The sequence below is a fragment of the Fukomys damarensis genome, unplaced genomic scaffold (genome assembly GCF_012274545.1).
Source record: "Fukomys damarensis isolate Sample0158 unplaced genomic scaffold, DMR_v1.0_HiC HiC_scaffold_34, whole genome shotgun sequence".
Classification (NCBI taxonomy): Eukaryota; Metazoa; Chordata; class Mammalia; order Rodentia; family Bathyergidae; genus Fukomys; species Fukomys damarensis.
Window position 1 is genome coordinate 21,692,213 of NW_022900946.1, and position 14,787 is coordinate 21,706,999.

Here is a 14,787-nt window from a genome sequence, read left to right on the forward strand (position 1 = left end):
TTAACTTGGGGTTTTTGAGACAAGGTCTCACTGTGTAATTGAGACTGACCTGGAACTCACTATGTAGCCCAGGATGGCCTCAAACCTGGGATTAAAGGTGTGCACCACTATGCCTGGTTCCAGATTCACTTTAAACTTTAGGTCCTCCTGCCTGTGTTTAGAGGTATGGAGCATTGTACTCTGTTTATATTTTATTTTTATGCTATTATTAATGTAATTTTTTCTTATTTTTATTTTCAGTTTGCAAGTACATAGAAGTACAGTTGGTTTCTGTATCCTGTAGTCTTCCTAAGTGTTTATTCTAGTAGTGTTTTGATGTGTTAAGATTTTCTGTACTTTTTTTTTTTTTTTTTTTTTGTACTGGGAATTGAACTCGGGTCCTTGCGCTTGCAAGGCAGGTGGCAGAACCACTGAGCTAAATCCCCGGCCCCCTTCTTTCCATTCTGAATGCCTTCTATCCCTACTCCTTCCTCATTGCCTTGGCTGGATCCTTTGAAACAATGTTGAGTAGTCAGAAGTGAGCATCCTCATCCTGATCTTATGGGGAAAGCTTCTAGTTACTTGCTGTTGAGCATGGTGTTTCCTGTGGGCGTTCATAGTGCCTCTGTCAGATTGAGGAAGCTCTCTTCTTTAACCATCCATCCATCCATTTGTATATTGGTGCTAGGGATGGACTCGGAACCAGGTTTGGTAGGCAAGTGCTCAACTGCCGCCCTTTTTATTTTTTATTTTGAGACAGGATCTCTTAAGTTGCCCAGGCAGGGCTCAGATTTGCCATCCTCTTTCTTCAGCCTCCTGAGTAGCTGAGATTACAGGCATGCACCACTGTGCCCATGCAGGAACCTCTTTTTATTGTATCAAGTGTTTTTATTGTAAAGAGATGTTGGATTTTGTCACATCTTGATGTGTGTCTATCTGGACACAATCTTGTGTGTTTTGGCCTTTATTTTGTTGGTGTGATGTGTTACATCAGTTGAGTTTGAAGTATAAACTGACCTTGCATTCCTAGAGTCCGTCTTGGTTGTGGTATTGTTGGCCCCCCTCTGCTCACTTCTTGTGGAGTATTTTTATGTCTGTATTCAGGGGACGCATTATTCTGCAGGTTTCTTGTGACCTCCTGATCCACCTTTGGTGTCAGGATAATGCTGGGCTCCAGGATGAGATGGGAAGTGTCTCTTCCTCTCCCCCTTGTGTCTCTTGTAAAGTGTGGGCTCTGCCTTCTCCTTCCACAGGAAGTGAACTTTCCCCATCCCTTCCCCAAGGAGATCCCTCACAACGAGAAGCTCCTGTCCCTCAAGTATGAGGTAGGCCACCATCTTCCTGCCCCTGGATCCAGGCCCTTTCCACCCCCCACCCCCCGCTCCATTCCTTAGCCAGTAATTGTGTCCCTGCATTCCTGGTCCACAGAGTTTGGACTATGACAACAGTGAGAACCAGCTGTTCTTAGAGGAAGAACGACGGATCAATCACACGGTGAGGTGGGCCCTTGGGGTTCAGTGGCCTGGGCTTTTATCCTGCTCTCTCCATCTCCCTCCCCACCTGTCCCCGAACCTCTGGCTTTTAGAGCTGCTCTTGGTTCCTGAGGTTGTCTCTGGGGCCCTAAGCATGTGACAGTTGGCCCCAGATATCAGAAACATTGGGAGAGTCTGTCATGATCATGGGCATTGCAATTAAAGACTATGCTTGCAGATATCTGACATAATATCCAAAATATCAACAACTGATTGTTAATTTGTTGGGAAGGTCACACACCTCCCTCTGAATTGTCCACTGGGCCCTGAGGTGGTCCGTGGTCCTTGAGACATTGACTGGGGACTGAGATGTTGCCATTGGCTGCAGTGGACAGGACTCGGGTCCCCGTTGGAGAGCACTATATGTGGTGGCAGCCTTGGGAATCCCAAGAGCCACTCATGCTGGTCCCCTGGTAGCCTACAGCAGGGCATTTGCCAATTATGCCTCTTCCCACAGGCCTTCCGAACAGTGGAGATTAAACGCTGGGTCATATGCGCCCTCATCGGGATCCTCACAGGTCTTGTGGCCTGCTTCATCGACATCGTGGTAGAGAACTTGGCTGGCCTGAAGTACAGGCTCATCAAAGACAGTGTCCTTTACAGCTGCCCAGCCTGGCGGTTGGGAAATGGAGTCTTGTGGGAGAGCCCAAGTGTCTGCCCTTGTGGGACTGCCAAGTGTCTGTCCTGCCCCCTGAGTCTGGCGCAGTGGTAATCCAGGAGAAGGCTGTGTCTCTGTCTGAAGTGGTTGAGATATGTCTGAGCTATCAGGTAGTGCTGTGCTTTGTTGGGCAGCTGGGTCAATACCAGTCTTTGCTGGGTCAGCTGCTGCAGAGGTGAGGTGGGCTGGTGTGGGCCTGGGCCCAGGTGGTAGCGCTGCCTCTCCTTGACAAGCCTGCAGATATCGACAAGTTTACGGAGAAAGGTGGACTGTCCTTCTCTCTGCTCTTGTGGGCCACGCTGAACTCTGCCTTCGTGCTCCTTGGCTCTGTGATTGTGGCCTTTATAGAGGTAAGCAGGGGTCTCAGCAAATAGATGAAGACCCTTCCAGCTCATCTTCACAAGTGTCCTGGGTCGGTGACCATGAGAATCACAAACATACCAGGGCCTCCTCCCTCCAGACTTCTTGTGTGCCACCCATCCAGCCACATGAGCCTGTCCACCCCTACCCTTCCCCCTTGCCACTCGGGCACACTATGCCTGCTTTTATGCTCATGTAGAAGTATATACCCTAGACAGTGACACTGTCTGCAGAATCCCAGGAATGGGGCTGACTCACTCAAGCAGAGGATCAGGACCAGTGGGACCCCTCACCCCCATGGGAAGGGAAGGTCACACACCTCCCTCAGAATTGTCCACTGGGCCCTAAGGTGTTCCATGGTCCTTGAGACATTGGCTGGGGGCTGAGATGTGTGTGTGGGGGGTGTTGACTCTGTAGGGCACTTTGCTTCCTGGAGCTTTTCCCAGAAATCTCCCTTTCTATAGGCCCATTTTTGCTCTCTGCCCTTGTCGTGAGAAGATAGAAGAAAGGAGAGGCAGTAATGTAGAAACTTCTGTGGAGTATAGAGCAGGGCCCCACCCACAGAAGATTCTGGCTCTTCCTGCTGGTATATGAGTGCCCGTCTACCCTGGACTGTCCTCCCAGTTTCCTGGGAGCATGTGTCTTTACCTGCAGCCTTGACCACACCTCACTGACTAACTCTCAGAGGTGGTTCTATATTTGGGGTTAGGGGACATGAGAATGTCTCTTAGACACCGAGGCTTCATGCACAGGCCAGGCCTTCCGGATATTTTTGGGATGTGGGGGTTCTGCCTGCTCAGTGGCCCTCCCTGTCCTTCTAGCCAGTTGCTGCCGGCAGTGGGATCCCCCAGATCAAGTGCTTCCTCAACGGGGTGAAGATCCCCCATGTGGTGCGGCTCAAGGTGAGGTGCAAAGCAACTCTAGATGGGACATGTGGTGCTCTGCTGGGTATCTGCTGTTTCTAAGGCACATCTTTTGCCCATAGCTCCTCCATTTCTGTCCTCAGTCCCTTGTGTGCTGGCAGTGGTGTGCACTGATGGCTGGCAGATTTATGTAGGAGTAAACCTTGTTTGTTTGTTTGTTTGCCTTGACTGCAAGGCCTTTGCATTGAACTATCTCCCAGCCCTTTTTATTTTGAGACAAAATCTCACTCATTTACCCAGGCTGGGCTTGAACTTGGAATCTTCCTGCCTCAGCCTCCCAGAGTGCTGAGAGTGAGTACAGGGATGTACCACCATGTCCTGCTTTCCCTTATTTTCAAAATTTTCTTTAATACCCATTATACTTAGTGTCATTGGTAGCATCCTAATTTCACGGAGATGGGGCACTTGTGAGATATTTTGCTCACAGCCATTTCTGTCTTCTGAACCAGAGTGGCAGAAGCTGCTGCTTCTCCCTGTCTCAGAAGGATGGGTCGCTGCAGCTTCCTGAACACTCCCGGGCTTGGGTGCTCTGCATCGTCCCCTGGGTGGTTTCTGGGCCCAATGTTCCATGGCCAAGGAGGAGCAGTTGGTCCTCCTGGGCAGCTGGAGAGCGCTGTGCTTGCTTTTCTTTGGTGGTGGGTGGGGGTGCAGTACAGGGGATTGAACCCAAGGCCTTTGCACTGAGCTACATCTCCAGCTTTTTAAATTTTTTATCATTATTATTATTTTTTTAAAATTTATTTTGAGATAGAATCTCTCGAAGTTGGAGTTGGGCTCAAACTTTCGATCTGCCTGCCTTAGCCTACCAGAGTGCTGGGATTTCAAGTGTGTACCACCACACACAGCAGAGCCTGTGCTTTGGCCCTATGTTTAAATAGGGTTAACCTAGTGCTACTGTGAATGACATCTGACCTGTTCACTACCAACCATGTAGGCAAGCTATCACATTCTAGAAAGTTTTGTTAAGCACTTTTTGGTGACCGCTTGGCTGGCTGGGTTTGGAATGCTTCCCTTAGTGTCTTTTTTTTTTTTTTTTGGTACTGGGAATCGAACTCAGGTCCCTGCACTTGCGAGGCAGGTAGCGGAACCACTGAGCTAAATCCCTGGCCCTTTTAGTGTCTTAATTGAGCATGAAGCTCTGTTTCCCAATGCCACTCTGGATTGTTCAGCGTTTGTGCACTCCATGGGAGGGCAGGTGGGGAATGTGTGTCGCATGAGTTTCTCACTCTTGTCAGGCCCAGTGACAGAGTCAGCCTTCTTCCTACAAGTGTCATGAGCCCCCAGCAGGTGAGGGAAGTTGCAGTCCCCAGCCTTCACATTTTCAGCTACCAGCCTGGTGCAGATGCTGATGCTGAACATACATTGTTCAAATGGGGACACAGAGAGGATGCAGCAGAGCAGGGTACCCATAGGATGTATAGGGCAGGGCCCCAGGTGGCAGCACTCCTTTTGCTGAGTGAGTGAGGGCCATGTACCAGTCTCAGCTGGGTTCAAAGAGGCAGAGACACAGACTGTGGGACAGGGTGCAGCTCATTCTTGGGTGGGGAAGGAAAGACCTACACTCACCAGAGAAATGTCCAGGGTCCGCCAAGGACATGCCCTGAATGGGTGTGGCACTGTGGCTGCTGTCCTGACGGTAGGGTATGGAGAGAGCCAGCTGGAAGCCTCTGCCAAGGATACACTGTGTCACTGGCCTTCGAGGTTTGTGGTTCATGTGTCCTTGAGTCATGTCACTGCATATGGTTTTGTCACTTGAATGCATAGAGAACGTCTGGTCTTCATTTACCTTTTCTCTTCTGTTGCAGACGCTAGTGATCAAGGTATCTGGTGTGATTCTGTCTGTGGTAGGAGGACTGGCAGTTGGAAAGGTAATAGAGTGCCTGTGACGCTGTCCCAGTTTGAGTCTCCATCCCTGGTCTCTTAGTACTGGTCACTGTGTGCTTTCAGGAAGGACCAATGATCCACTCCGGATCAGTGATTGCTGCTGGGATCTCCCAGGGAAGATCAACGTCACTGAAGCGAGATTTCAAGGTGAGCCTTCCCTAGGTGGAGGTAGACTAGTCGTCTGTGGACATGAGCATCCCCTGGATCTGGGTTCCTTCTCCATGCACAGCCCTTGCCAGGGCCTATGGGCCTCACTCCACACCTCTAGGTTAGGCCAGGGTGAGCCCACCCCCTTCTTTACCCAGTGGCAGCCTAGCCTGCCCCCTTGACGCACGGGCATGGGTCCTTTGCTTCAACACCATATGGCCTCTCCACGGCCTGTCCCTTGATTCTGGTGTCATGTGTTACGCATCTGTCAAAGGGTCTGTGTTTCTAACCAGCTTCTCAGAGGACCTTCACCTGAAGAACGTTGGAACTGGGGGTGGGCACTGATGCTGGTTTTCCAGACAGTTGAGACAGTTTTGTCTTGTTTCTCCACAAAATCATCAATGTTTTGATTAATTTCTATTTGAATTTGGAGGTGATTCACACTTCTACAGTCGATAGTACTTTTTCAAAATCAGGAGCAAATGTAATGAGTTGGGTATGGTGCACACCTGTAATCCCAGCGGCACTCGGATGGCTAAGGCAGGAGGATCACCATGAGTTCAAAGCCAGTCTGAACTACATAGTGAGACCCTGTCTTAATAAAACCAAAAAGAAAAGAAAAAGAAAAAAAAAAGAACAAATGTAGATTTTTCAGTTACTTGGATTTCTTCAGGTCTCTGTGACCTGAGAAGTTGAGTGGCTCTAGCAAATGAAATCTGATTTTTTTCTTGGCCATGGGCACTCATGTTCTCAGCCTATGACCTGCTATAGCCACCTGTAGCATCTTCATGAGTCCTGGACAGGACAAGTTCCACACATCTAAAATCAGTGATGTAATTATGGAGGAGAAGATTCCTCCCTCACGCTCCTATTTTAATATATGTGTTGCCAAAGTGAGCACATCTTTATCATCCCTAGCTGGCCTGTCTTTGATTTTTTTCCCTGTGAGGAGTGCCTGCAAAGAGTCTCTGTTTCAGATCTTTGAGTACTTCCGCAGAGACACAGAGAAGAGGGACTTTGTCTCAGCAGGAGCTGCAGCTGGAGTATCTGCTGCATTTGGAGCCCCTGTGGGTAAGGAGGGACCATCTCGCCTGGGCTGGGCTTTGCTTTTGAGAACTTCATGCCTGGCAGGCTTGGTGTTTGCAGACTAAGTGCCTGTCAGGGTGGGCCAGCAGGATTGGTTAGCATACCTGGGCCTGGCCCTCAAACTCCCGAGAGGCCTTTCTCCCTGTGGCCACGTCCCATCCCAGTGGCTCCTTGAGCCAAGTCTTGGTCTCTGGGGTCTAGGGTGGGAGGGGGAAGTGGTTGCAGATGCCTGTGCCTGGATTGGCACTCCAGGCCTCCTGATACCTTCTAGGCGGTGTGCTTTTCAGCCTGGAGGAGGGCGCCTCCTTTTGGAACCAGTTCCTGACGTGGAGGATCGTAAGTACCTGCTAATAGCCCCCAGCCAGGGGCTCCTATGTCCCCATCCCTGAGGTCAGGCAGCACTAACAGCCATTTCCGGGTCACAGTGGACACCTTGAATTCAGCCCACCTGTTCATGTTGTACAGCTATGTCCTCATGGGCCCATTAGCTCTCCACTCTGTCCTGAGTGCCCTTGTCAACTTTGGGTAGCTTCTGGGGACCCCAGACCCACAGTTATCCATAGGGCCATGACTCCATCTTTGCCTAGCCATGCAGGGGGCTCAGCCTGCTTGGCTCCAGCCCCCTCCCTCCTCAGTGACAGGAGCCCCAGGCCTGGCTTTGGGCCAGTAGGTGGGCAGGCTCCATTACAGCTTGCCATGTACGTAGCTTCTGTCTGAGGTACTGACCTATCCCCCCATCTCTCTGTCCCTCTACTGCAGTTCTTTGCTTCCATGATTTCTACCTTCACTCTCAATTTTGTTCTGAGCATTTACCATGGAAATATGTGGGACTTGTCCAGTCCAGGCCTCATCAACTTTGGAAGATTTGACTCTGAGGTAACCAGCCTTCCTGTCCCACTTTGCCCCTTCTGGTGCCAGGACAGGACCCTTTTTTTACTTAAGTCAGACTTGAACTTGGTCTTGTGGAAATTCCAGCTCTTGGCTTTGGAATGTAGCTCTTGCTTATAAGCTCCAGGGCCCTGCAGCACTCCAGGAATACACAGGGACCTGCTTCTTAGGGCCAGAGGGACCCATAGCTTCTGTGCAGGTGTGGCCGCATGCTGAGGGCCAGCTGAGCTATATGAGCTGTTGCTGAAACCAACTGTGGTGGGAGTGGGCTGAGGGCTGCTCAAGATGCCCATTTCTCCTCCCCACGGGCCTCTACAGCTCCGGGTGAAAGTGCTGGAGGGCTCCTTATGGACAAGTCAGGTCGTGGGGCCCCGCGGACACGGTCCCTCACGGCCTTCTGTCTCCCTCCACACAGAAAATGGCCTACACCATCCATGAGATTCCCGTCTTCATCGCCATGGGCGTGGTGGGTAAGGGCCCTCCCTTCGGGGTGCACTGGAGTGTAAACCTGAGATGGGGAGGACGTGCACGCTTCCCCCAGAGTTCTTCCGCTGCCACAGGCTTGTGCTGTGTTACTATTCTGTTGGCAGAACCGTGGGTACAGACAGGTGGTCTCCTGGGAGGTAGAGCAGCCTGAAGCTTCTATGGGGTGAGGGTCCCTAATCTGAAATGCTCAGTGTTAGAAGTGGTTCAGTGCTTTGGATTTTTCTGTGTTTTAGAATAAGTGCATATACACAGTTAAATATTTTGGGGATGGGACCTACTTCAAACCACAAAATTCGTAGCCTGTTTTTTGTGGCAAGGTCTTGGGTTTTTTTTGTTTCGTTTATTTGTTTGGTTTTTTGTTTTTTGAGACAGGGTCTTGCTGGGTAGTTCAGGCTGCCCTTGAACTCACTACATAGCGCAGGCTAGCCTCAAACTGGCAGCAATTCTCTTGCCTCAGCCTCCTCAGTGTACTACCACCCCTGGCAGAAGCAGGGTCTTGTTAAGTTACCCAGACTGGGTTCAAACTTGTGATGCTCCTGCTTCAGCCTCCTGCTAGAATTACAGGCATGCAGCACCACACCTGGTCATAATTTTATATGATATTTTTAGTGCACTTGCATTTTTTTTTTTTGGTACCGGAGATTGAACTTGGGTCCTTGCACTTGCGAGGCAGGCGGCAGAACCACAGAGCTAACTCCCCAGCCTGCCTTTTGCATTTTGACCGTGACCTGTCACATGAGGTCAGTTGTAGAATTTTCCACTTGTGGTTATGTTGGTGCTCAGAGGTTCACGTTTTGCATTATCTGGTTAGGAATGCACAGTCTATGTTACTCTGTAAAAACCCTTTTCCCTAAAAGGAAGACGCCACCACCAGAGTTAGAGAGGCAGAGGAAGAGTTTCAGCACTGCTGAGACTTCCTGCTTCTGGGAAGCCTGCAGAGCTGGGTCTTCTACCTGCCCCACTGAACTGATATGAGTTTGCTTCACGGTCATAGGTGGCATTCTTGGAGCCGTGTTTAACGCCTTGAATTACTGGCTGACGATGTTTCGAATCAGGTGAGGAAAGGCCTCTGTTTAGTGTTCCATGTTGAGAAGTGTGACTGCATAGGACCTCTGAAATGGATGCTGTGCTGTGGGTTCCATATCCTGGCCAGAGGAGGAGGCTTTGTGTTGACTGGTCCTTCCCTGATGGTTTGTGTCTCACTGAGCTACTCAGAGAAGAGGAGGCAGGGCCTGTAGCACCTGGGAGGAGGACAGGTAATCCCTAGGCTGGAGTGAAGGCTCCACATCTGAGGGACGGTGCCCTGGGCAGGAGAGCCAGGCACTGGTTGAGTCCAGGATTGGCCTGGCTCACCCTCTACTAGGAGCTACCAGGCAGCACCAATGTCTACTTTTACGGGGCTTTTACTTTGTTAGACTCACCTTCCAAACTGTCTTGGAGCTAGGCAAGGATCCTGGGTTGCAGAAGCACATCTCAATCTTGCACCATTGTGTGGGCTACTATGGGCAGGTAGTGTAGGATGCAGCAGGAATCTTGTCTCAGCGGAATAGCCAGGGAAACAGTGCCGCTGTTAAATCTTTTTCACCCAGGGAAGATAACCCCATCATGTCCTGCAGTCTGGGCGGGTTGATCATTTAACATGTGCTGTATCATTCCACTGAAGTGTCCTGTGATTCAGGTTGCCATGACAACTGCCTCAGAAGCAGCCAGGGGGTCTGCTTTTCCATCCCTGTAGCAAGGTCTGTCCTGGTTTTGACTCTAGGTACATCCACCGGCCCTGCCTGCAGGTGATCGAGGCCATGCTGGTGGCCGCTGTGACAGCCACTGTTGCCTTTGTGTTGATTTATTCCTCTCGAGACTGCCAGCCCCTGCAGGGGAACTCCATGTCCTACCCCCTTCAGGTAGGCCTGGGGCTCAGGAGGGCAGGGACTACCATCTTCCTAGAAGGGTGCTCATAGGTATGGACTTCTAAAATGCAGACTTGTGCCCACACAAAACCTTACTTGGTATTTGTGGCAGCTCATTGATAGTTGCCCAACCTGGGAACTGCCCTTGGGTCCACTCATACAGAGGATGGCATTCAGTTATAGGACAGAAGCAGTGACATTAGCACACCATGAGTGGGCCTTAGAAGCATGACACTCAGGGAGATAAGCCAGTCACCAAGGATGTCACGAAGGTGTCCACAATTCCAGTGGTGGGCTATCCAGAGCAGGCCTCTGTGAAGACAGGAAGCAGTGAGTAGTGGCCAAGACTGGGAGTGCAAAGTAGGAAGTGAGGGTTGGTAGGGACAGGTAGGAACGGGTTGGTAGGGCTCATCAGTACCTGTCATTGGCTAGTGGGACTGTGGTCGATGAGGCCAGCTTTGCTGTGGTCCAGCCCTGCTGAGGTCCCAGTACTGCCTGTGTCCAAGAGGAAGAGGGCTGGGCCTGCTGGCTCATAGGTATTAGCATCTGACATTGGTTCTAGTGGTTTACTCATGGAATAGCTGTTTCTTCCAGACAGAAGGATGGGTGGGTTGTCCACCCGAGGGCCCTGTTGGCCACCCCCCAGCAGGGATGGACATACTTCTGTCGCCCTGTGGAGACCTTGGCCTGGTCTTTGTGTCCTTTCCCTCCCCCAAGTCTTGGCATGTATCCTCTGGACTGTTAGCTCTCCTTGATGGCAACACCAGGTGTATGTTAATATCCCGTGGGCCATCTTCTCGCTGATGTGCCCTCTTTCCCAACCTTGCAGCTCTTCTGTGCAGATGGCGAATACAACTCTATGGCTGCAGCCTTCTTCAATACCCCAGAGAAGAGTGTGGTGAGCCTCTTCCATGACCCGCCAGGTGTGTACCGGGCGGCACTGCTGGCCCATGTGGTGATGTTGGCCAGGTTCTTAGTCCAGAGGTTGTTTCCCAAGGCTGGAGAGGTATCCCTGGAACTGAAGAGGCAGCAGTGCTGGTGTCGGCTGAGGGGCACTGCAGGAGTACTGTGGTCCTACATGCAAATGGGGGCCATGTGCCTAGAGCAGAGCTGGCCAGAGTCCCCACACCACCACTGCCTCCTTCCTTTCTGGGGCTGCCTTCATCACACCTCCCAGTGGAGGCTGCATTGTCAGAAACCCAGCCTGATGACTCCGTGCCACAGCTTATTCCCATCACACCTCTGATACGAGAACAGCATGTGCCTGGGGCATGAGCCCCAGCCCTCAGCCATGTGGTCAGGTTGGCTCTGGAGCTCCTGTCCACCTGGAGACTTCTTTGCTTTTCTCTTTTTCCTTTCCTTTTCCTCCCCTTCCCCTCCCCCCTTTCCCCTCTCCCTTTCCCTCTTTTTTCTTTCTTTTCTTTTTCTTTTTTGTACCAGGACTCAAACTCAGAACCTTGCACTTGCCAGGCAGGTGCAACACTGTTGAGCTAAATTTCTGATCTCAGTTGGTCTCCCTTCCCCCACCTTCCTCCATTTCCCTCTCTTCCCCTTCCTCTCCCCCTCCCTCTCTCTCTTTCTATTTCTCTCTCCCTTTCTCCCCCGCTCTCTCCCTTTTTCTTTTTGAGATAGGGTGTCATTACATAGTTCTGGCTGGCCTTGAGTTACATAGTGATATAACTCAGGCTGGCCTTGAACTCATAGTGATCCTCTTCAGCCACCTGAGGGCTGGGATTACAGGCGTGCACACCACTATGCCCCATCCCCTACTTTTTATTTTTTATTTTTAGACAGGGTCTCACTAAGTTGCCCAGGCTGGGATCAAATTTGTGACCCTCCTGCTTTGGCCTTCCTGCCACCAAACCCACCTTAACCATTGTTTTTGTTTCCTGGTATGGGGCTGCTGAGGACTTTCCTGTCCTTAGCTCTGTGTCTGAGAGGGATTGGTTCCTGAGGTTTAACAGAAACCCTTTTAAGGGTGCAGTGAGGAGGCCTAGAGTCTGTCTGAAGTGACTGGCACCTAACTGGCCCCAGTACCCTGCATGTGTAAGCAGCTCCTACCTCTGGACATGTCTCCTGCCTGCAGTCACTCAGCCTGTGATGAGTGGATGGCCTTCCGTATGTGACTTCTCCCCTCCTAACCCTGAAGTCTATGCCATGGTGATCTTACCACACAAACCAGTGCCTGTTGCAGGCTTCCACACTTTGGCCACCATGACTTCCTTTCTCCTTGTGACTTCATTTCACAATCCAACCTCTCAGCAGCTTGTCTGGGAAGAGCAAGCCCCCAGGCCTTGGAGCTTGGCTGGAGAACCTATGGTGGCCAGGAGCAGGTCTCCTGGGCCCTGTACCTTTCTCAGATGTGTCCTCTCCATGTCCTGTGACCTCAGCCCAGCCAAACCAATCTCATTTGCCCACCTCCACAGAGGGCATTTTCCATGGGAACCAACCTGGGAAGCTCCGGCTTGAGGGAAGGCCTGTCCCCATTCAGGTGGTTGACCTGAGGCTGGGCTATCCAGTCCTGCAGCGCCAGGAGCTTGGCTGTTGCCTTCCGGGGTATGCACCCCAATTCCCATGTGGAATTCCAGGCAGGGCTCTGAGGTAGTGGTGCCTGTGTTGGTCAGCTTTCCTACTACCAGAGTGAAATGCCTGATGTACACAATTTAAAGAAGGAAAGAATTCATTTGTCTCATGGTTTCAGAGGTTTCAGCCCATGGTTAGCTGTTTTCATTTCTTTTTCCTTTTTTGGTACTGGGGTTCATACTCGGGACCTTTCACTTGCCAGGCAGGCGTGGCACCTCTGAGCTATAATCCCTGGCCCTGGTTTCATTTCTGCGAGTTAGAGGGAGGCAGAACATCATGGTGGCAGCGTGTAGGGTGCAGAGCTATGCAATCCGTGGTGGTGGAAAATGGGGAATAGAGGAAAAGTGTCAGAGAGATGCCCTCCAAAGGCGCACCCAGTGACCCACCTTTTCTTCCAGCTGCCCCCCCATCTTCTAATAGCACAGGTGGGTGTGCTCATCCACTGAGGAGCACGGTGACCCCATGGTCAAGTCACCTTTCCGGGAGCCTTAATCCATTCAAGTTGACAGTTAAGGTGAACTGACAGAGGGACCTTCTAGTGAGTCTAGATGTGTCACTAGTGTTGGTCCTAGTCCACCCCCACCCTCGACCCCTGCACTGCTAGCATCAGGCTGCCCTCTCCTCAGCTTCCCTTCCTTTCTCTGAGAAGGCTGAGGCTGTGGGACCACTGGCGGATCAGGGTTTAGGTGACCTCTGAGGCCAGATGGGACAGCCCTCACAGGCATGCGTGTAGTGGGCACACCAGTAGCTTTGCTTTCCCCTAGGCTCCTACAACCCCATGACCCTGGGCCTATTCACCCTGGTTTACTTCTTCCTGGCCTGTTGGACCTATGGCCTCACTGTGTCTGCTGGTGTCTTCATCCCATCCCTACTCATCGGGGCCGCCTGGGGCCGGCTTTTTGGCATCTCCCTGTCTTACCTCACAGGAGCAGCAGTAAGTGGGGAGCTGGAGGGAGGAGGCTGGAGCCCAGTGGTTTGACCAGTCCCCGTGATCCCCCATCCAGTAGCCGCCACACTCATGAGAGTAGGGTGTCACGAAGACGTGGGGGGAAAATGGTGTTACTAGTAAGAGAATGTAATTTTTTAAAAATATGAGAAGCACTTTGGGCCATTTAGACTTGGCTGGTGCCTGCTGTCCAGAAGCCCATGTCCTGGTGTTGGGGCTGGACCACCCCTGCCCTGGACACCTGCACTGCCAGCGTGAGGGCTGCCTGCAACAGCAGGCCTACCCAGGATGGCAGCCTCCCCAGCCTTCTCTCCTCTTTCTGGACTCTGTGAGGATTTGTTTTTATTTTGTTATTTTCCCTTTTTCACTTTCATCATCAAACGGGACTGAAAAATGATAAAAGGAGCACAGAGGCTGGGAATGTGGCTCATTGTTAGAGTAATCACTTAGCGCACCTGAGGCTCTAGATTCAATCCCTTGCACAACCAGGAAAAGGGCCATATCAGGAAGCACCCACTCCATCCGCCCTGCATGGGTGTGCATCCAGTATTGATCCTGTACCCTTTAGTAGTGTCCCTATTTGCCCTCCTCCTTGTTTTGTTTTGCCCTCTCCTGGTCCACGTGCTCTCTCTATATTTCCCCAAGCAGAGTGTCTGCAAGGTTTTTCCCTGTCCTGGCATGTTTAGGAATCTCCTCAAAGTCGGGGCTCTGAGTGTGTCCTCACAGTGAGCTCTGTGGACACTTGTGCCTAGCTTACCTCACAGCATGTACCTGTTGCTCACTGCACTTCCTTGATGCAGAGAACACAGCCTCCTGTGCTGAGTTCTTTGGTGTATATAGTGGAGCATGGTTCATTTACTCTCTCCAGGTGAGGCGCACCTACACCGTTTCCATAATTTGGTTGTAGCACATGGTGAAGTTTAGGATCTTTTGCACATGTGTACTTAAGTCAGGGGATTCAGGCCTGCGTGTGGGATTGCTTGGCCTGGACCTGACCACCCTGCCTGGTGTATCTTGGTGGGTTTGGCAAGGGGTTTTCCACCTTACTGATGTTCCCCATGTTGACCCCTGCAGATCTGGGCAGACCCTGGCAAGTATGCCCTGATGGGAGCTGCTGCCCAGCTTGGTGAGTCCTGTCTCTGGCCTTGGTGGTAAGTGGGCTTTGCAAGTCAGGAAGAGACAACTATCTTGTCATCCCTGTGGTGGGTGCAGCTAAGGCTGGCCTTACGTGGGGGAGTCAGTTCATTTAAATGAGCAACATGGAACCAAGAATGTTGCACTCCTCTACTCCAGCACTCTGGGAGGCTGAGGCAGGAATATTCCAAGTTTGAGCCTATTCTGGGAAACCTAACAACTTAGCAAGGCTTTATCCCAAAATTGAAGAAAAAAAAAAAAAAAAGAACACGGG

At 51.3% G+C, this 14,787-nt stretch overlaps 1 protein-coding gene across 2 annotated transcripts in view; it reads left to right on the top strand.

Annotated features, from left to right (window-relative positions):
* Clcn7 (chloride voltage-gated channel 7) overlaps positions 1-14,787 on the top strand; it is a 31,014-nt gene that overhangs the window by 11,477 nt on the left and 4,750 nt on the right. The window contains exons 2-17 of one of the 2 annotated variants that reach the window (XM_010620515.1): positions 1,233-1,304; positions 1,408-1,473; positions 1,969-2,101; positions 2,410-2,519; positions 3,351-3,431; positions 5,258-5,320; positions 5,400-5,483; positions 6,461-6,554; positions 6,841-6,905; positions 7,329-7,445; positions 7,873-7,927; positions 8,938-8,998; positions 9,706-9,844; positions 10,680-10,773; positions 13,198-13,367; positions 14,454-14,505. In XM_010620515.1, coding sequence (XP_010618817.1) covers positions 1,233-1,304; positions 1,408-1,473; positions 1,969-2,101; positions 2,410-2,519; positions 3,351-3,431; positions 5,258-5,320; positions 5,400-5,483; positions 6,461-6,554; positions 6,841-6,905; positions 7,329-7,445; positions 7,873-7,927; positions 8,938-8,998; positions 9,706-9,844; positions 10,680-10,773; positions 13,198-13,367; positions 14,454-14,505 — 1,456 coding nt within the window. The remainder of the gene's footprint in view (positions 1-1,232; positions 1,305-1,407; positions 1,474-1,968; positions 2,102-2,409; positions 2,520-3,350; positions 3,432-5,257; positions 5,321-5,399; positions 5,484-6,460; positions 6,555-6,840; positions 6,906-7,328; positions 7,446-7,872; positions 7,928-8,937; positions 8,999-9,705; positions 9,845-10,679; positions 10,774-13,197; positions 13,368-14,453; positions 14,506-14,787) is intronic. The other variant, XM_010620516.1, reaches the window with a different exon arrangement.